Source organism: Myotis nattereri (assembly GCF_964212035.1).
Source record: "Myotis nattereri genome assembly, chromosome: 3".
NCBI classification, from domain to species: Eukaryota; Metazoa; Chordata; class Mammalia; order Chiroptera; family Vespertilionidae; genus Myotis; species Myotis nattereri.
Window position 1 is genome coordinate 210,086,330 of NC_138077.1, and position 19,739 is coordinate 210,106,068.

At 60.0% G+C, this 19,739-nt stretch overlaps 1 protein-coding gene across 1 annotated transcript in view; it reads right to left on the reverse strand.

Annotated features, from left to right (window-relative positions):
* Positions 1–7,661: 7,661 nt before the first annotated feature.
* DISP3 (dispatched RND transporter family member 3) overlaps positions 7,662–19,739 on the reverse strand; it is a gene marked incomplete at its 5' end in the record, with an annotated part of 28,018 nt that continues 15,940 nt past the window's right edge. Inside the window, 10 exons of the mRNA XM_081088127.1 lie at positions 7,662–8,872; positions 9,666–9,832; positions 10,188–10,301; positions 11,093–11,252; positions 13,772–13,917; positions 14,422–14,548; positions 15,321–15,493; positions 15,567–15,697; positions 18,192–18,376; positions 19,484–19,620. Coding sequence (XP_080944253.1) covers positions 8,510–8,872; positions 9,666–9,832; positions 10,188–10,301; positions 11,093–11,252; positions 13,772–13,917; positions 14,422–14,548; positions 15,321–15,493; positions 15,567–15,697; positions 18,192–18,376; positions 19,484–19,620 — 1,703 coding nt within the window. The 3' untranslated portion in view covers positions 7,662–8,509. The remainder of the gene's footprint in view (positions 8,873–9,665; positions 9,833–10,187; positions 10,302–11,092; positions 11,253–13,771; positions 13,918–14,421; positions 14,549–15,320; positions 15,494–15,566; positions 15,698–18,191; positions 18,377–19,483; positions 19,621–19,739) is intronic.

Genomic DNA, 19,739 nt, shown 5'->3' on the forward strand with positions numbered 1-19,739 from the left:
CAGAGAGAAGTTTGGTTTGGCTGAGGCCCGAGGTGCAAAGTGAAGGAGTCAGGAGCCTGAGATAAAAGCGGGGAAAGTGTCGGTGAGATTCCCAAAGGGCATTGAGGGCGGTGGGAAGGCCCCTCGCCTTTATTCTGGGAGTAACAAAGGAGGCTTCCACCAGCGATCGCTGCAATAACGCCACATAACAAATCCCCCAAACTCAGCGCTTAAAACAACAATCGCTATATTGCTGTCAGCTGGAGTCAGGTGACCTGCGCTTTGCAGGACCTGCTGGGCTTGGGTCAAGGCTAGTGTCTCTCGGCCTCCTGGAACCAGTGGGCTCCCGGGGCACGTTCTTCCCACGGAGAAGCAGAGGCCAGAGGGCAAGTCCCTCCCAGGACTCTGCTGGCTTCACTCTTGCCGACATCCTAATCGGTAAAGCAAATGTATTCTACCCCCGTCGGGGAGAAACTAGTCAAGGAGAGAATAGCTCCTGTGTACTCAAGTGCTTTGCAACTCCAAGCACATAAACGCGACCCAGAGTGGGGAGAAGTCCGTTTCAGAACAAGGATGATGGCAGTGATGACTTAGCAGGGATCTCCATGGCCGAGCCCTTGACAGGTATCACTTCATTTAAAATACAGCCATGCATGATGAACACCATTATCCTATTGAATGGGTCAGCAAACAGGTTAAGATAGAGCCAACGATTTGCCCAAAGTCGCGGTTAATGGGACTAGAATGAGGATGCAAACCCCGATTTCTCTGGCATCCGCACAGCCACATGGCCCACTTCAGGCTCTTTCTATTGCCCTGGGCTGCCTCTTCCAAGCGTTCCCTCTGCCGCTCAGCCACAAGGAGGGAGGGAGCGAGCAGCCTGGGGCCACAGCACGCCCCTGATCACTCCAAGGGCTCTGACTGGCATGCTGGCCACAGAGTGGCTGAGGGTCCCAGATCTGCTCAGAGAAGGCACAGGCGGGCCTGCAGGGAGGCTGCATGGGCCCCACCAGCTCCTGGCAGTGCCGGGTCAGAGGACTTCCGCTGACGTTTGCTGATGGCTTGTTGGGGTGGCTTGTTGGGGTGGCTTGTTGCCTCCACAGTCCTCCCACAGCCCGCCAGCTTTCTCAGGAGCCACTGAAAGCCACCTCTCTCTCTGGCTTCAAAAACTCCTGCAGTCAGAAACTCGGGTGTGCAAAGATTTGTACAAAACCAAACCTTCCTCCCACGACTGCCTCCCACCCAGCACCCCGCCCCGCCCCGCCCCGCCCCTACAGGGACCCACTGTTTTAGTTTTCTTCATGTTCCCTTCAGTTTCTTCATGCATATACAAGCAAAAAGGAGCACAGATTCTCCCACCTGCCCCGTTTTGGTCTTTAAATATACTAGAGGCCCGATGCACAAAACTCATGCAAGGGGCTCGGCCCTCGCGGCCCCAGTTTCGTCCAGAAGGTCGTCTGGACGGTTGTTCTGCTGTTCAGCCATTTGGTCAATTTGCATATTACGCTTTTATTATTATAGGTATTGATTTTAGAGAGGAAGGGAGAGGGAGAGGGAGAGAAACATCAATGATGAGAGAGAAGCATTGGTTAGCTGCCTCCTGCAGGACCTCGCTGGGGATCGAGCCTGAAACCCCAGCATGTCTCCTGACCAGGAATCGAACCATGACCTCCTGGTTCATAGGTCAATGCTCAACCACTGAGCCACGCCAGCCAGGCCCACTTGCCCATTTTTTAAGCACAAAGACAGCATCGTGTACACACTGTTTTGCAACATTGAAAACAGCTTGGCGATTGTCAGCATATTGGCCCTTAGAAAGCTGCCTGCTCCGCCCTCACCGCTGCAGGGCATCCTGAAGGGCCGCTGTGATTCATCTCATCAGCCCCTGTGCGGAGGGAGGGTTCTGGGCTCCAGACCAAGCTCCAGGGCGTCACTTCCACCCGTGGCCACGGTTAAGTTTATCAGCAGATAAACTCAGGAGCAGGGTTGCTGAGTCCAAAGGATCAAGCAGTGATTTGATGGCGACCGCCAAATTCCCCTCCTTGGCTGGTGAACCAGTTTGCACTCCCACCCATTTCCCCACAGCCTTGCCAACAGTGTGGTATCACACATTTATACTTTTTACAAACTGGATCGGCATAAAATGGTCTCCTGCTCAAAAGCACACGAGTGACAGTAGGTAGGTGGGACGTGCTTTATTATGAACAAAGCAGCCAACAATTGGCTGGTCGGTGGCACCTTCTATACCCGCTCAAACAAAGGAGGCCTCGTGCCAATTAGTGAGGCTTGTGCGACCTGAACATAAGCCGGTTACACAAGGGCGCGCTTGCGCAGTACGTACAGTGCTACTGCTGAGGCATTGCCCTCGGCAGGCGTAGGGCAAAGGGGCCTTTAACACAGTGGCACTGCCGTGCCAGTGCATGCGTGTGGCGAGTGGGCCTTGAGCCTCCGGCGCACCCTGGTCAGGGCCCCCACACTCAAGGAAAGGACATGGTCAGCCAGCAAGGTGGATGTGGACACAACCCACTATAGCTTGGGCTGGCACTCCAGCAAAGAGCCACGTGAGAGAAAAGGGAGCCTTCATGGGGGAGGCGGCATCTGAACTGAGCTTGAGAGAGAGAGTTTGATAGGTGTTGAGCGGGGGGAGGGGTGGGGGACATGTTTGCATGGTCCAGAAGGGACATTGGGAATGTCTGGGGAGGGTGAAGAGCCCAGGGAGGCCAGAGGACCTAGGAGGAGATGAGTCTGGAGGGGGTTTGAGTCAGGTCACTGGGGGCCTTGAATGTCATGGGGGTTTAACCTGTAAATGATAGGATGCCATGAAGCCTTTTGAGAGGGTTGTGAGGTGGGTGGGTGTTTAGTTGGGACTCTTGCTGGTTTGGCTCAGTGGATACAGCGTTGGCCTGCGGACTGAAGGGTCCCAGGTTCTATTCTAGTCAAGGGCACCTGCCCAAGTTGTGGGTTCGATCCCCAGTAGGGGGTGTGCAGGAGGCAGCCAATGAATGATTCTCTCTCATTGATGTTTCTATCTCTCTCTCCCTCTCCCGTCCTCTCTGAAGTCAATAAAAATATATTTTTTAAAAAGTGAAAGAGAACCTTCCTCAAAGTGGCTTGAGGAAGAAAGGAACTGATCAGCTTGTTTATGAAAAAACCCAGGGGTATGTCAGCTTCAGGCATGGCTAGATCCAGGGGCTTAAGAGATGTCATCGGAAATTTGTCTTTCATCCTGGGCTCTGCTTCCCTCTGTGGGCCTCATTCTGAGGCAGGCTCCAAGCTTTCCTCCCACCTCCTGGAAATATCGGTCCAAGGAGAGTGCACCTTTCCCCATAACTTTGGCAAGTCCCCAGGAAGACACTCATTGGACAACTTGGGTCAGGTGCCCATCCTCAACCCATTCCTATGGCCAGGAAGATGGAGTGCACTGATTGGTCAAGACTAGGTCCTCAGCTTCAATGGCACCACCAAACCTGGGTTGGGGTAGGACCCTTAAAATCAAGGTGCAATGACCAGAAGAGGGAAGAACAGGCTTCTCTGGGGAACAGGTTAAAGGTGGGGAGACTAGGAAGAACGCAGTTCAGAAAGAGGAGGAGGACACTAGGAGAGGCTCCCTCTGAAGGACTGGGGTGGGGGCCTGAGCGCCTCCTTGTGGCCAAGAAGCGCACTCCACCAGCTGCTGCGTCCTGGTTCTACAGCAAAGACCACAGAGCCAGTCCCTAAGGCAAATCCAGACCGCCTTAAAGGGCAGGACAGGGCTGGGCAAAGACCAGGCCCCACGCCCGCCTGAGACCACCAGGTGGTGTGTGCGCAGTGGTGTTTGGAGCCCCCTCCCCACCACTGCTGGGCCCATTTTAAAAAAATATATTTTTATGAATTTCAGAGAGGAAGGGAAAGGGAGAGAGAGATAGAAACATCAATGATGAGGGAGAATCATTGATTGCTGGGCCCATATTTTAAGTCTGTTTGGAGTGACTGGCATTTCACGGGGCTGCACTGAGCCCCGAGTGCCAAAGGCCACGGGGTTTAGGCTAGGGATCGGGTGGGAAGGCCGCTCCGAACCCCCCTGGAGGCCCCGGGAGGAAGAGGAGACTCGGTTGATCCTGGCAGCTCTCTCTGCAGCGACAGAGTGACAGGGCCCATCTGTGAATCTCGCACAGAGGCCACTCCACGAGCCTGCCTGTCGCTCTCCATTTTCTTTGTGGGTGGGTGTGTGACTCTGAGTCATGAGCGCCAAGCTCCTGAGGCGGCCAGATGCCCTCTCCTGGCCCCGTGAGCTGTCCCTTTCCCTGTCCACTGCCCCAAAAGGCTCCAGCCTCATCCCCTCTCACACACGAGTCCCTTCTTTTAGGCCTAAACACAAGCCTGTGCTTTTTTGGCTCAAGAAGGCCTGTGTCTGATGGGGTCCATTCCCCAGAGGCCAGGAAACGTGTCCCCCTCCTTGAAATCTCAGCACAGAAGCCACTTCCCCGGGGACCCCTCTGCCGGCCAGGCCACCTGGCTCTGTGCCCTCACCCTCGAAGTCCTCTGGTTTGTGGTTATATAGTTGAGGAATCCTTTTATTCACGGTATTTTCCCCACTTTGACTATAAGGCCTCTGGGGTCAGGGTCTTGTTCCCCTGTATCCCTGAGGACGGAAACAGTGCCTGGCACCAGTAGATGCTCAATAAGCAGTGGTGGAATAAACAAAGGAATAGACAACAGCTCCAGCAAGCACCCTCCTGCTCCTCGGATGTGAACAATGATGGGAACAAGAGAGATTCACACGGGGGTGGGCACAGGGGCTGGGCCCTGGGGGTGGCTTCATTTTAGAATCCAATCCAGGCAGCACAGCAGTGGAGGGAGTCAGACCCCCTGCCCCACTTTCCAGGGGATTAAATCTGTGTCGGTGGCTTGATTACGGTCACCCAGGCAGGGCTGGAGCTGAGACTCCCAACTCTAGGGCTGGGTCCCTTCCTCTCAGAGGAGCAGGCAGGGGGGTGGCTGTGGTGCGGGGAGGACCCTGGCTGCCCGGCTGGCTGCGGCTGGCTGCTTCTGCCAGCCAGATCTCACCCTGTGCCGGGAGGCACACACTCCGAAGCCAGCTGCTTCACCTCCCTGGGCTTGTTTCCTTAGGAGCGAAATAGGATAAACCCCTCCCTTCTGAGGAATGCCATGAGGGTCCTGAGAGAGCATGGCTGGGGCCTGGGGCAGGGGAGGCACTCCAAGAGAGCGCCCTATCACTGAAGGGCAGAGGGAAGCAGGGGCCTGGGGAACCTTTGCCGGGGGCAGGGGTCGCTCTGCCCCTCCTCGCCCCCGCCCCCAATGCCTGCACATCCCAGCAGTCCCCGGCTCGCTGCTGTGCCGAGGAAACGAAGAGCGTCTCATTAATGCTCGGTGAAAGCTCATTAAGACCGTGAGCTGTGCATCAGCCGCAAAGGAAGGTCAAGGTTCTCTTCATGGGAGTGAATGCCCCTGGGACCTGCGGTGCAATATGCACACACAGAACGGAGGGGCATTCATTTGTAGGCAATAGGCAGCCAGCGTGTGCCCAGAGTTCTCCGGAGTTCCCAGAGCGTCACGCACATCCGCGCCCCAGCCTTGTCGGGACCTGCCCTGGGAGGGGGAATTACTTGCCGGGAGCTGGGCAGAGCCGTCACCTCGCAGGACCCAATGGACCGGACCGGGACAGGCCGTGATGAGGAGCTGAGAATGCCATCGCAGAGGGTGCGGCTGGCAGGTGGCTGGCAGGTGGCGGAGTGGGCGGGCCCTGGCCAGAGGCTGCCTGGTGGGGTGCTGCTTGCACTTGCTGCCCCTGCTTGGGGCCCCAGGATGCTCCACTGTAAGATGGAACCCAGCTCCCGGGAAGGTTATGACCTGGGGGTCAGGGGACAGTGACCCAGGCCTGGCTTCCTCTGCCCTTGGCCTGCAGACCTAACAACCCCACCACGCTCTGGGCAGACAGAGGCTAAGGGGAAGGGAGAGGACATGGGCCGAGTGAGGGTTTCCTTACAAATGGGCATTGTTTGGAAGGCATGCAAGTGATATGCAAATGGCTTTGGCTCCACATTAAAGCTGGGTTATTGGGAAGGTCTCCGGACAGGGACTTGGAAATGACAGTCCTTTCACTCAACACCTTCTGGAATGACTTGTCCACTGGCCAGCCCCTCCCCTCCCACCTGGCCTCCTCCCACAACTTCCTGTTCCTCCCACAGTGGTCCCCGGAAGGAGTGGGAAAGGGGCGGGGGAGAAGCTGTCACTCCCACAGGCCACCCCCCCCCCCCAACCTGCCACATGAGGGGGCTGCCGGAGCCCTGGGTGGGACCACCTGAATCCCTGATCAGCCCCTTGGGGCTGTGTGGTCCCCAAGCAACCCTGACCCTCAGCCACAGCGCTCTTTGCTGGGCCTCCAAGGGCTCAGGTTCATACAAGGTTGACGGGGAAAATGCTTAAGTGTGAGATATTGTACAAACTCAAGGGTTTCATTCCAAATGTTCTAAGAACGGGCCTCCTGATTTAAGCACCGACCTTGAACATTCCTGCGGCTGTCATCAACCTTAATTTTCCGGGAGGCTGCCCACTGAACAGGGGTGCACCCTCGGCAGGCAGGCGGGCTCGGTCTGACCCCACCATCACTACCCAAGTGACCCTGCCAAGTCGGTTCCTTGGTTTCCCCATGTGTGACATGCCTATGACAGCACCTACTCCTTAAGGCTAACCAATGAGCTGACCCACGTTCAACCCCCAAAGATATGTCGAACCCTGGTACCTGTGACTGTGAGCTTACTTGGAAACAGGTCTTTGCAGGTGATGGAGTTAAGGTCACCAGGGTGGGCCCTAATCCAAGCTGACCGGTGTCCTTCTGAGAGGGGCGGTGATGGGAACAGGACAGAAAAGATGGGCCAGAGAAGGCGGAGGCAGAGATGTCCGCACACCAAGGCACGCCAAGGATGCTGGCAACACCAGAAGCCAGGAGCCAGGCTCGGAACACACCCTCCTCAGAACCTCCAGGGGAACCAGCCCTGCCGTCACCTTCACTTTGGACTTCCAGCCTCCAGGACTGTGTGCGAGTGAATGTGGCTATAAGCCGCCCAGCTTGTGGCATTGTGTGATGGCAGCTCCAGCCGACTCACACAACCCCCCGCACAATGCCATCTGTGTGTCACCTTGTGCCATTCATGGCTGGTTTGGCGTGTCTCACCACGGATGGTGGGTCTGTAGGTCTGACGTTCCCTCGACAGATACCAAGCAGCTCCTCAGTGCCAGGTGTGCGCTCGGCAGGGCACATGGCGTTGCCCACGTCCTGCGTCCTCAGCCCCCTTCACGCTCACAGACGGCCAGGTGAGCCGGCCTGGAGGCCACCCTGATGGCTCAGCCCGTGTCCAGCTTCCCAGAGCCCAGGGGCAATGTCTGCCCCAACGAGAAAGGTCAGGGCCCAGCACAAGGCCAGGCACGCCAATGGCATGTAAAGATGTCCCAACTGGGGAGCCAGATGGGCCCCTTAAACAAAGGGGCACCCAGTGAGCCCCAAAGGCCCCCAGCCTTGCCCTGGGCCAGCAGAGCACTCCCTGGCCCTGAGCCCCAGCGGCCCGCACACTCCTCCCACCTCCATCTCCTTCCAGGCCAGCCCCACCCCTCATGCCAGGCTCTGGGCAGCATGCGGACACTGAGTTATTTCAACTTTAAAAACATGATACAGCCAGTGGTGCTTAAAATTCTCGTGTTAATGGCGGCGGTCTGCGGTTTCATTTCACTTTAATAGAAACCATCTGCTGTGAGCAGGCAGCGGGCACGGCCAGCTGGCCTCCCGGGGCTGCCCCTCCCCCAGGTTCCACCCCCAGAGTCAGGTCAGGGAGACGGCGGCTCTGTAAGGAAGGTTGTGCTGGGGCCACAAAGCCCTCGGGGAGGGTCTTGAAAGGGCCCCTTAAGGCCGGGGCAAGGATAGGACATGCAGAACCCAGGCTGGTCCTTATGTCCTCTCTGGCCAGGACCAAAAGGCCTGGGGAGGACCACGGGAGCACCCAGCACTGGCCTAGTAAAGCTGAAGGGGAGGAGGGACAGGGGGTATACGAGGCCCCTGCCCTTGAAATCACTGTGCTTGCTCTTCCTGCAAAGTCCCCAAGGGAGGCATGGGGCTCAGGAAGTAGCTCTGGCTCTGCCACTGACCCAGCTACGGGTCGGTCACTTTGCCTCCTGGTGCCTCAGCTTTCACATCTGTAGAACGGGAGCCCTGTCGCACCCACCTCAGCAAGTTGTGCGCACCGAGGCAGCGTGGGAGGGAGACCTCCGTGGTGCCCAGGCATGGGAGGAGGGCTGGTTTCTCCTGCTGTCAGGGGGAACCCAGTGTGGCTGCCAGCAGCCTGGCAGGGCAGGGTGGCAGCTGGCTTCACCACCCAGCTCCGGCTGGCCACTGGGATGAAGGCAGTGTGGGCCTCGGGTGGGAACAAAAACTAGCTGGAGCCGAGCTGGGGAACAAAGTCCCTCTGGGGTCACAGGACCAGGGTCTCGTCCCCGCCCGCTGGACCAAACGTGAGCCAGTCAGGGCCCAGGGCCCGGGCTATAGGGAGGTCCCGTTGGGCAGCGGGATCTTATAGCCACTCCACAGGAGCAGGAGGCAGGCGCCCAGCCCCAGGGCCCCCGCCAGGAGCACGGCGCCCAGGGCCTTGAGGAAGGAAGTCCTGGTCCGCGTGAAGGAGCCGGGCGCCATGATGCCCAGCAGGGCTGTGCTGACCGTGAGCGTGTAGAGGATGGAGACGCCCGTGTTGAGAGCGACGATCTTGCCGAACTTGGCGAACGGGGCGATGATGCAGAAGAAGAGGGGCACCGTGGCGATGACCGTGGTGAGGGCACTGGACACGATGGCCACGCCCACGTGCCGCACGGCCTCCAGCGTCCGCCACTGGCGCTGCGAGTGGGCGTCCTGGGCGGGGGCAGGGACCCGACGTGACCCGGCGTCCCTCCCTGCCTGGGGCCAGGGTTGGGGGCTTGGATGCGGGGTAAACATGCACCCCTGCCCAAGGCCAGCCCTGCCCCTGGGAGCCCCCGGTTCTGCCTCCGTAAGGGGGATAATTATAGCGGCTATGCCACAGGGTTGGGGTGAGGATGGCATGGCTCCCCCCCAGTGGCTCCGTGCACAGTGGGGATGCATGAAGTGCTGCTATGACAACCAAGATGGTGATGATCTGCACAGTAGGTCCTCATAAATGGGAACCCTCACTGGAACTGATTTCCTTCTTTTGACCAAAAGCAGCTAAATGTATAAATATCTTATTTATGAGTGTTTTCACATCAATACAATTCCGAACAAGGATGAAACGAAAAGTTTCTGACCCAGAGCTGTTTTTGGCCCTGAGTCAAGGGCATGTTCTCACTAAGCCACCCAGGGCCAGCCAGTGGCCTCGGGGTCATGAAAGAGGACCCAGCCCTGCTCCGCGGGCTGCAGGATGAGACGCGGACTCAGGAGCCCAGAAGCAGGAAAGGCCCTTGGATGCCGCCTGGTCCGACCCCTCACGCTCACTTAGGGAGGCCGAGGGATGGACCCGCCCGGGCCCACAGCGCTGCTTTGGGGGAGCTGCCTCGGAGCTTACATCCTCTGGGAGATGGGCCCTGGGAGCCACAGCTTCTAGAACACACCTGGGCGTGAAGGAGGTGTCCCTCCGCTGCACTGGGGCGGGAAGGCTTACGGGGAGCTGTAAGGCAGGCAGGCTGCTCACCTCGGCCTGGTGGGGGGGCAGGTTCTCTCCGGCCAGCAGGTAGCCCTCCACCAGGTGGACGCAGTAGTCCACGGAGGAGCCGACGAGGATGGACAGCGAGATGGCTTCCACGGCGCCCATCTCCCAGCCGCTCCAGTACATGATGGTCACCACGAGGCAGACGATGCCTGCGGGGCAGGGGCAGCAGCAGGCAGCTCAGACCTGCCCACCACACAGTCCCGGGGGGCCTGAGGGGATTCAGGGGGCCCCTGGGGGATGGGGTGAAGTCTCGCGGGGGGCCCCCACCTCTGGTGGCAGGAGGGCCAGGGCCATAGAGAGCTGGGGGGACCCAGGCGCACTGGGCCCACAACTATGAACCCCTGTTGCCGGGACAACACCGAGCAGAGGGGCACTTTGCCAGGGGTCAGGGTGGGGTTGGCCAGGAAGCCATCTCTGGGGAGAAGTGACAGTTAAGGGCTGAGAGAAAGCTGCCGATGGGCGGCCACCAGCGGGACCCGGCCAGGTCCTGGCCCGGCCACATACCCAGGATACTCAGGAGCACCGGCAGCAGGAGCAGCACGTGGGTGGTGAACACGGCCACCGCGGCCACGCAGATGAGCAAGGAGAGGGCCAGGCCGTACAGGGCACTCTGCACCCCTGCGAGGCGACAGAAGGGGGTCCTCAGCTGGGCTGCGAGGTGGGGCGCCCACAACCCTCCCTCACCCTCAGGGTTCAGAGGTCACAGGGGTTAAACCGAGGGCACAGCTGGCTGTGTCACTTGGGGAAAGTCACTTGACCTCCCGGAGCCTCCATTTCTTCATCTGTAAATGGGGCAATAACAGTGTTTAACCCACAGGCCTCATTTGGAGTTTAAAGAGATAGCACCGCCTGGCTGGTGTGGCTCAGTGGTTGAGCATCGACCTATGAACCAGGAGGTCGCAGTTCAATTCCCAGTCAGGGCACATGCCCGGGTTGCGGGCTTGATCCCCAGCATGGGGCATGCAGGAGGCAGCCGATCAATGATTCTCTCTCATCATTGATGTTTCTATCTCTCTCTCCCTCTCCCTTCCTCTCTGAAATCAATAAAAATATATATATTTTTAAAAAAGAGAGAGCCCAGGCCAGGAGCACAGGGCCCGGCCCTGAATGATACCAGGCGGCCATGATGGCCATTGCTTTCCCTTTCTAGGTGGCCAAATTCAGGGCCAGAGAATGTGGCCAGAGGCCCTGAGCAGGGGGACCAAACTCCGGCTGCTGATCGGTGTTCCCGGGTGCTGGGTTCTTCCCGTTTCCCTGCAGGGCTCTAGGCCAGGATGGAGAGGATGACAGTGTGCTCAGAACGGCCACGGCCTGCCCTCCCTGCCCCGGTCACCTCCTGTCCGCGGCCACCACCCACCCCACCGGGAGCCTGGGGGTTGGGGGGGAGGGGGGACCGGGCGGCTGCTCGCCTATGATCTCCATGAAGATCTGCTTCCAGTGCTCGCAGGTCTGGAAGCCGCGGCGCAGCGCCGAGCCCTCCGGGAAGGTCTGCAGCTGCTGCTGCAGGAAGCTCTCCCAGCGCAGGTAGTCGGAGTAGGTCTGGAAGGAGGACTTGCCCTTGTACGTGGTCTGTGGGGGACACAGCCAGTGAGACGGGCGGGTGGCTGTGGCCCCCTCGCCCTTCCCAGGCCATGGCTGGTCCTACTCCTGGGGCAGATGCAGCCAGTTCGTGGCCACCTGTGAACAGAGGGTGTTGTCTGTGGGGAGTGAAGGGCAAGCCAATCCAAGATGACCGCCCGCTGGCTTCTGGGGACACGTATGATTCTCACAGCCACGGCCGGTTCCAGGGCACCAAAGTCGCTGCCCCGTTCCCAGAGCCACCTCAGCTCCCAGCGCCCCTGTGGTCTGTGTCCCACCCTCGGCCTGCAAGCCAGCTCCCGCTCATCCTCCAAGGCTCTCTATGTCCTGTCTCCTCCAGGAAGCCTTCCTGGATACCCCAAGTTGGGCAGCCTCTGCCCTCTGCAAGAAACCTATTGAGAGAAACCTATCATTACTGTTTCAGTGGCCAGATTCAGGGTCGGAGAATGGCCTGATGCCCCCGAGCAGGAGGGCACCCAAACTCTGAATCGTAGTTCTCATCACTGCCCAGCAACCTGCCCGCCTCCTGGCTGGACTGCGTCTAGGGAGGCCGGGCGTGGCCTGTCTGGTTCACAGGGCCCGGCGCTGGGAGCTGTGGGGGGAGAAGACATGGCGCTCCCCCTCCTCTGGGCCTTCCCCTGTGTGATCTCACCGGCCACTCCCTGAGAACAGACATGTCCAGTGTGTCTGTGCACACGTGTGTGTGTGTGTGTGTGCACTGAGGGTAGGGTGGAGGTGGTCAGCTTGGACGTGACATCTGTCGTGTAGAGAAGCCTGAGCAGGGATCCTCTCCTCTCTGAAACTGCCTGAGGTTTCAGCCTTAAAGAGGAAGGGCATTCTGCCGGGCTGGCATGCTCAGTGGTTGAAGGCTGACCTATGCACCAGGTCACGGGTTGATTCCCGGTCAGGGTACCTGCCCGGGTGTCGGGCTCGGTCCCAGGAGGCGGCGTGCAGGAGGCAGCTGATGGATGATTCTCTCTCATCGTTGATGTTTCTATCTCTCTCTCCCTCTCCCTTCTGCTCAATAAAAACATATTTTTTTAAAAAGGGAAGGACACTCTGACTCGTGCTGCAGCATGGACCAACCGGGAGGACAGTATGCCAAGCGAGATGAGCCAGACACAAAAAGACCAGTCCTGTGCGATCCCACCTCTGTGGGCACCCAGAGGAGCCAGATTCACAGAGGCAGGGAGGAGGGTGGTGGGTGCCAGGGCAGGGGGAGGGGAGTGGGGAATTAGTGTTCAATGGGGACAGAGCTTCAGTTTTATAAGACGGACAGTTAAGAGATAGATGGGGTGGTGGTTGTACAACAATGTGAATATACTTAATATTACTGAACTATACATTCAAGATGGTCAGTTTTCTTACGCATATTTCACCACAGTTAAAACAACTTCCTGGGCTTTGAACCGGTGTCTGCATTAGCCCGGGGCTCACTGAGGGCTGGGAGGGTCCCTGGGGCCCCTCGCTGGTGGCGGTCGCCTGGGCTGTGAATGGCACACGGGGCGGGGAGAAAAGCAGGGGTGGGGACAGAGAACAAGAATCCGCTTCCAGTTGTGCCCGCGTCACTGTCATTCTCGCTCCCCAACGCCCTCACGTGGTGTCCCTGCTGCTTCTCGGTGGCCATCGGAGGGCAGGGATCTGTGACCCTGCCATAGGGGACGAGCTATTTGCTCTGGGACACAGAGCCCATGGGGGTCAGAGCAGGACGGGGCCCAGGTCTCAGCAGGGGAGGCAGCAGGGGCAGCTGGGCAAGGCCCGCAGATGCCCAGGGCATGTGTGTGCATGTGTGGGTGCGTGTGTGTGCGCACATGTGTGCCTCCTTGGGCAGAGCCCAGGAGTGTCCAGGTGAGAGAGGAAGCAGTGAGCTATGGGATGGCCAGTCCCCTGGCTTCCCAGGCCCCCTAGGGGGAGCCCCCCGACATGGCAAAGGGGAACATCCTGCTCTTTCCCCCACCCCCAACCTACCTGCCCCTGCAGCCCAGAGGCTGCCAAACAACTAGACCCAGGCAGGTGGGGAGAGAGGTGCAGGGAGCTGCTGGCCGCCCGCATGCAGAAAGGCTGAGCTCTGCCCTGGCTGGTTTGGCTCAGTGGATAGAGCATCGGCCTGTGGACCAAAGGATCCCAGGTTCAATTGCGGTCAAGGGCCCATATCTCGGTTGCAGGCTCCCCCCTGGCTGGGGCCCTGGTCAGGGCTCGTGCAGGAGGCAACCAATCAATGTGTTTCTCTCACATCGATGTTTCTCTCTGTCTTTCCCTCTCTCCTCCACTCTCTCTCTAAAATCCAATGGAAAAATATCTTCGGGTGAGGATTAACAAAAAAAGAAAAAAGAAAGAAAGGCTGAGCCCTGCGGCTCTGTGGTTTGGCCTCCACCTGAGCTCACTCACAGGTGACCTGGACGAGCAGTCTCACCCCTCCGGGCCTGTATCCCCCTCTGAAGAGCAAGCTCTCTGCTCTGGGACAAGGGCCAGGGACCAGGGGGGCGCACGGGAGGCGACCGGGGGCTCACCGACTCAAAGGCCATGGAGATCCACTGCACGCGCCCCTCCTTGACGCCCACGGCCCCGTGCGACAGCTGCCCCGGGAGCAGGTTGGGCTCGGGCAGCTCCTTGCACTCAGGGTGCAGCATCTGCAGGAAGGCGGAAATGCTGTAGCCTGCGGGGAGGAGGAGAGAGGGGAGGCGGTTACCTGGGAGGGCACCCCACCCCCGGCCGCCCCTCCCACCGCCCCTCCCACCGTGCACTCGTGCTCACCTGTGTGTGTGCGCGTGTGGGAGGGGCACACGCCCTCCCTCTAAACTCCAGGTTTAAAGTGTGTGTAATCATTGGCAATGTTGGGAACCCACAGCACCCATCTGCCCCCAGGGTGGAGAGTGACGTCTTGTGCCCTCTCAGGGAGGCCTGGGGGCACCTGTGGGCCAGCCCGTGCCCCCAATTTTAGAAAAGCTACTCCTGCAGGTGTGCCCACACACACCACACCTGTCACCACACACGGCACCTCTGGGCCAATTCCCATCACACATGAGCCCATCACACATGAGACACACAAATGTTCGCACACCCCCAACCCCAGTGCGGACACTCAAGCACTCATGCATGTCTGCAGATACCCCGGTGCCCCCAGTCCCTCCTCCCTCTGAGGGCCTGGCTCCCCACATACCTGAGGGCAGGCACTGGGCCCCGCCTGGCTTCACCAGCTCCAAGTTCCCCGCGATGGCCTTGCAGAGGCGGCACAGGTGCCCAATTTCTTTGAAGAGGTCAAAGCCGCTGTCATAGATGACGCTGCCCTTTCCCAAGGAGACACAAGCGGCGCAGGCCGCTCAGTGAGTCGGGAACGCAGTCCTGGGTCCCTTAGCCTCACCTCCTTGCTTCCACTCACAGCCCCTCCACCCCCAACCCGCTTCTTGCTTTCTCCTCCCCCTCCCCACAGCCAAACCCCTCACGTCCTCCCTGGCAGGCGGCCTGTTCTCCTCCCAGCCTCCTCTGAACACCACGACTCTCGGGCTGGCCTGAGCAGACAGATCTCTGCCCCCTCCCCGGCTCCCAAAGGACTTCCTGTCTGACCCTGGACTCGCAGGTGGACTGACTGCTCAAGGCAGCGGCCCAATGGCGCAACGCCGTCCTTCCTCCCACATGCCCCGCTCCCACTGCGCGCCAGGAACACACCTCGTCACAGCCCCATCAGCCTTCTCCCTTCAAATGCCCGAGAGCCCAGCACAGAACACAAACGCGTACGAGGGGAGAGAGACCCCACAGGCGGGGACCCCACAGGCGGGGACCCCTGCAGCCGAAGGGCAGGCAGCTTTGCACCTGTATTATCTTCATCTCCACGCCAGCCCCCATGGTGAGGGACAGCCAACTCAGACCCCAATGTATCCAGATTCCTGGGTGATTCTGACACCTCAACTCTGCTCAGTCCTCAAAAGAAACGATAGCCAGGGGCTGCGGGGGTCCTGCCAGCCAGGGGAGGGCGTGTAGAGGGCTAGGGGGGGGGGTGCTCAGGGCTGCTACTCGTTTGCACACTGCTTAGTCGGACCCTTGGGCACCTGGTCCACGTACCGGGTCCCCGATGACATGGTTGTCCACCTGTCGAGTGCGGTTGATGCCCATGATGCCAAAGACCACGAAGACCATGGCCCCCGTGTCCACCAGCGGCCGCACCGCCGGCTTCCCGCAGCCCGTGTTCACGCAGGGGTTGAAGCCGAAAGTGGCCGAGAGGCGGGCCCTGGGCCCTGCAGGGGAGTCATAGTTGTACCGGAGGTGGGCCCAGCCCCCCAGGCCCCACTGTGGTCTCCCCACAAGTACCTTTCTCACTGGGCACATAGAAGAAGCCTTTGGTGGGCCCATCGGGGCTGGAGCTGAGCAGGCAGCCGGGAGGCGTCGCGCACACGCGCCCGTGGAAAGGCGGCCTGTGGTACTGTGCAAAGTACAGCTTCCTGTGGAGGCAAGGAGGCCGGACTGAGGCCAGGGAGGCTGGACTGAGGCCAGGAAGGCTAGGAGGACTCGAGGAGGCCGGACTGAGGCCAGGGAGGCTGGGAGGACTCGGGAAGGCCGGACTGAAGCTAGGGAGGCTAGGAGGACTCGGGGAGGCGGGACTGAAGCCAGGGAGGTTGGGACTGAAGCCAGGGAGGCTGGGAGGACTCGGGGAGGCGAGGCAAGTGTGGTCATGTGTGGGGTTGGAAGAATGCAGGGGATAGATGGGGCTCCCCCAGCACAGGGATTTGGCCTCCAGTTGGGGGTTGGGGATTGGAGGCCAAAGCCCATTGTATGGGCCTGCTCAAGGCCCTTCCCCTACATGAGTGTCTCCCCACCTGTGGCCTGAGGGGTGCAGGAGACCAACAGTTTCCAAACTGCCCTCTAGGGGGTGCAAGAGTTCACAGAGGGGTCCAAGGCCAGCCTTGAGGGTCCCTGCTCAGGAGCTCCCTGATACCGCCTCACCTCAACCTCAACAGTTAAGGGGACTCAAGATTCTGCCTTGAAGAAAGGGTTCTACGGTCAGTTTGCTGGCCACTGGACCTGATGTAGCTCAAGGTTCTTTCTAGAATGTTCTAAGCTCGTCCAGGAAGCCTGCCCCCAGTCGCTGTGGTGTACATGCAGAGGGGGCAGAGTGGGGGGAGGGTGGGCAGAGGGACCCCCGTCCCTGAGCCAAGGTGTCCGGAGGAAGGGCCCAGCAAGCCCTCCTGCTCACCCCCTGCCTCCCACCTCACCCCTCGGACCCAGGAGGATCTCAGCCTTGCGTGGGGGCTGGATGTTCTGGGGCCAGGCCGCCAGAGACCACAGCCCCGTGCAGGGCCCCACACATGGCAGCCTGGCCTGCTGTCAGAGCGCGTGTCATAATTGGTAATGACACCGAGGTTGACTTGTTAGCGGCTGCCTCCGCTAGTGGGCCCGAGGGCAGCGGGCAGCTGTCTCGTTCACCACTGCACCCCCTGTACCCCCAGCACCTGCACAGTGCCGGCTCGTCGGTGTGCAGTGTTTGCTAAATGAATGGAGAAAAGCAGAGGCCCTCGGCTGCTACAGCTCATTGGACAAGTGCATGCAGGGGCCTGGCCCAGAACTCAGGATGCAACCTGAGAAAAGACACCCCTGCTGCCTCAGGATGCCCCCCCGCTGGCTCCAGATGCCCCCAGCTGCCTCAGGATGCCCCCCGCTGGCTCCAGATGCCCCCAGCTGCCTCAGGATGCCCCCCGCTGGCTCCAGATGCCCCCAGCTGCCTCGGGATGCCCCCCGCTGCCTCAGGATGCCCCCCGCTGCCTCAGGATGCCCCCCGCTGGCTCCTGATGCCCCCAACTGCCTCGGGATGCCCCCCGCTGGCTCCAGATGCCCCCAGCTGCCTCAGGATGCCCCCCGCTGGCTCCAGATGCCCCCAGCTGCCTCGGGATGCCCCCCGCTGCCTCAGGATGCCCCCAGCTGCCTCCAGTTGCCCCCCGCTGCCTCCAGTTGCCCCCCGCTGCCTCAGGATGCCCCCCGCTGCCTCAGGATGCCCCCAGCTGCCTCAGGATGCCCCCAGCTGTCCCCAGCTGCCTCAGGATGCCCCCAGCTGGCCCCAGATGCCCCCAGCTGCCTCGGGATGCCCCCAGCTGCCTCAGGATCCCCCCAGCTGCCTCCAGATGCCCCCAGCTGGCCCCAGATGCCAGAGACACAAAAAGCAGTGAAGTGTTTGGGGCACTTAGATCAAGCCAGGCAGAGGCAGGGCCTGGGCGTACAGTAGGGAAACATGACAGACAGTCCCTCCTGTCACCTTGCAGCCTGAGCAGGGACACTAAATATTTCCTGAATTAGTGACATATGGAGAGTGTTGAAATGCCTGGGAGAGGAAGTGCAGAGTGTATTCCTTCAGCAGCCAGCTACCAAGTGTTTGTGGAGCACCCGCTCCGTGCCGACACTGGGTGCTGGGGGCACAGCCTGGACCAACAGTGCCCACTGCTGGGTGCGCCGGGCTCCTGAGTAGGTCAGTAAGATCCCAGGTGGTGATGGGGCCAGAGAGCGATGAGAGACCAGGTGTGGCTATTTTAACTGGGGAGGGAGCTGTGGTCTGAGACAGCCTCTCTCAGGGGCTGAGGCCTGACTCTTCAGAAGAAGCCGGCCCCACGAGGAGCTGGGGAACGGAACGGCATTGTAGGCAGAGGGAACGGCAAACGCAAAGGCTCTGGCACGGGAGCTGCCTGCCCTGCTGAGGAGCAGCGAGGAGGCCTCGTGCCCATCGCGAGGGAGGGAGGCAGATGGGGAACAGGCCACGCTGCCATCTTTGCCGGTGTCCCCACGCCCCTGTCCTGGGCAGAGCCATATCTGAACAGATGTGCGGAAAGGGGCATGGGCTTCTTAAAGGCACCTGCTGGCTAGAGGGACAGAGAGAGGGGGAGAGGGCGGGAGGGGAGGGGAGGGGAGTGGTGGGGCCGGTGGAAGCGGACTCATCTGCAAGGCTGTTACCGGGTGTGCTGCTGCTCCTGGGCGGCCACGTAGAAGCTGAAGTCGAACTTCCAGCCCCGCTTGGCGTCGCAGGCCAAGGTCGTCACCATCCACCTGCGGGCGGGGCTCGCCGCCTGGAGCTGCCCTACTGTAGACATACAAGCGGTCAGCTTCCTGGTGAAGTTACCAAAAGGCGCTCTATACACCTAGCAGTGGATCGACAGAGACAAGACACGTGACTCCGGGAGGCTGCCTCGGCCTGCGCCCAGCCTCAGGCTCCGGCCCCTCCCTCCTCTGCCTGTCCCACCCGGTCCCCGCCCCCAGAGTGGACGAGAGAGCTTTGGGCAGAAACACAGGAGGCCTGGGTTGGAGTTGGAAGATCGGGCAAATCCTCCCTCCCTCTCTGGGCCTCAGTCTTTCCTTCAACTGGGCATCTCTTCCAGGCCAGGCCCTGAGCTGGCTCTGAGAACACAGTGAGCAAGATGGGCGTGGTCCCTGCCCTCATGGGCTGATTACCACAGCTGTAGGTTCTTTTAAGGGCCAGGAATTAAACAATCGTGATGATAAGACAGGATAAATGGGCAGGGGAAGAGGAGGGCAAACCAAGAAGGATGGCCAGGACAGGGCTCCATGGCAGCTGATGCTTCGGAGTGTGGCATCAGCATGCATTAAGCTGGAAGGAACACTTTCTAGCGGGAACAGCAATGCAAAGGCTCAGAGTCAGGAAATGCCTCAGACACCTCATCTTTCAAATGGACAAATGTGCTGACACGTGTTAAGTGCCACTTTGGAGGATGTAACATCTTAAAGAAACACAAATGAAAAAAGGAAAAACTGGAGGCCTGGGCTGGCCTTTGGAGGCTCTTTCTGGGGCTCTGAGCAGCTGCCAAGAACAACAATCTAACTAGTGGCCACCACTCACTGAGCACTTACTAGGCTCCAGATGGCACATAACGCACAGGCCTGACCTCATGCACCTCCAGCAACCCTGGCTGCCGCTTTTCATCTCCCCATTTCACAGATGAGAAAACTGAGGCTCAGAGAGACTAAGTAAGCAGCCCAGACACAGAGTATACATGGCAGAGCCAAGACTCGAACCCAGGCCTGGCTGACTCGGGAGCCCATGCTCTCGCCACCCTGCGGGTCCCTGCCACAGACCTGGCTACTGGCGGGAGAGAATCCTCATCTGCCTGCAGTAGCTCCAGCCTCATAGACCCGGCCCCCCCTCCCTGTGCGGCCAGTGCCCATCAGTGAGGCACTGAGGGCCCCCTCCCCTGGTCGTGGTGGCTCACTTCACGGCAGCCCGGGCTTACCTGGAAGGAGGGCACCTCCCCGTCCCCAGGGGACACGATCTGCCAGGGGGCAGGCAGGCTGGCGTTGAGGGAGAACCTGTAGACAGCGGGGCGGCCTTTACTCTTCACCTTGGACACGTACACGGTGCCCGGGGAGTCTAGGGGACAAGAGAGGGGTGGAAGGGGCAGAGTTACCGGGACTGGCTCCCCCTGACCCTGGAGCAGTCCTCCCTCTGCTGAGGAGCTGAGCCCTGACCTTGGTGGTGGTCACCAGGAT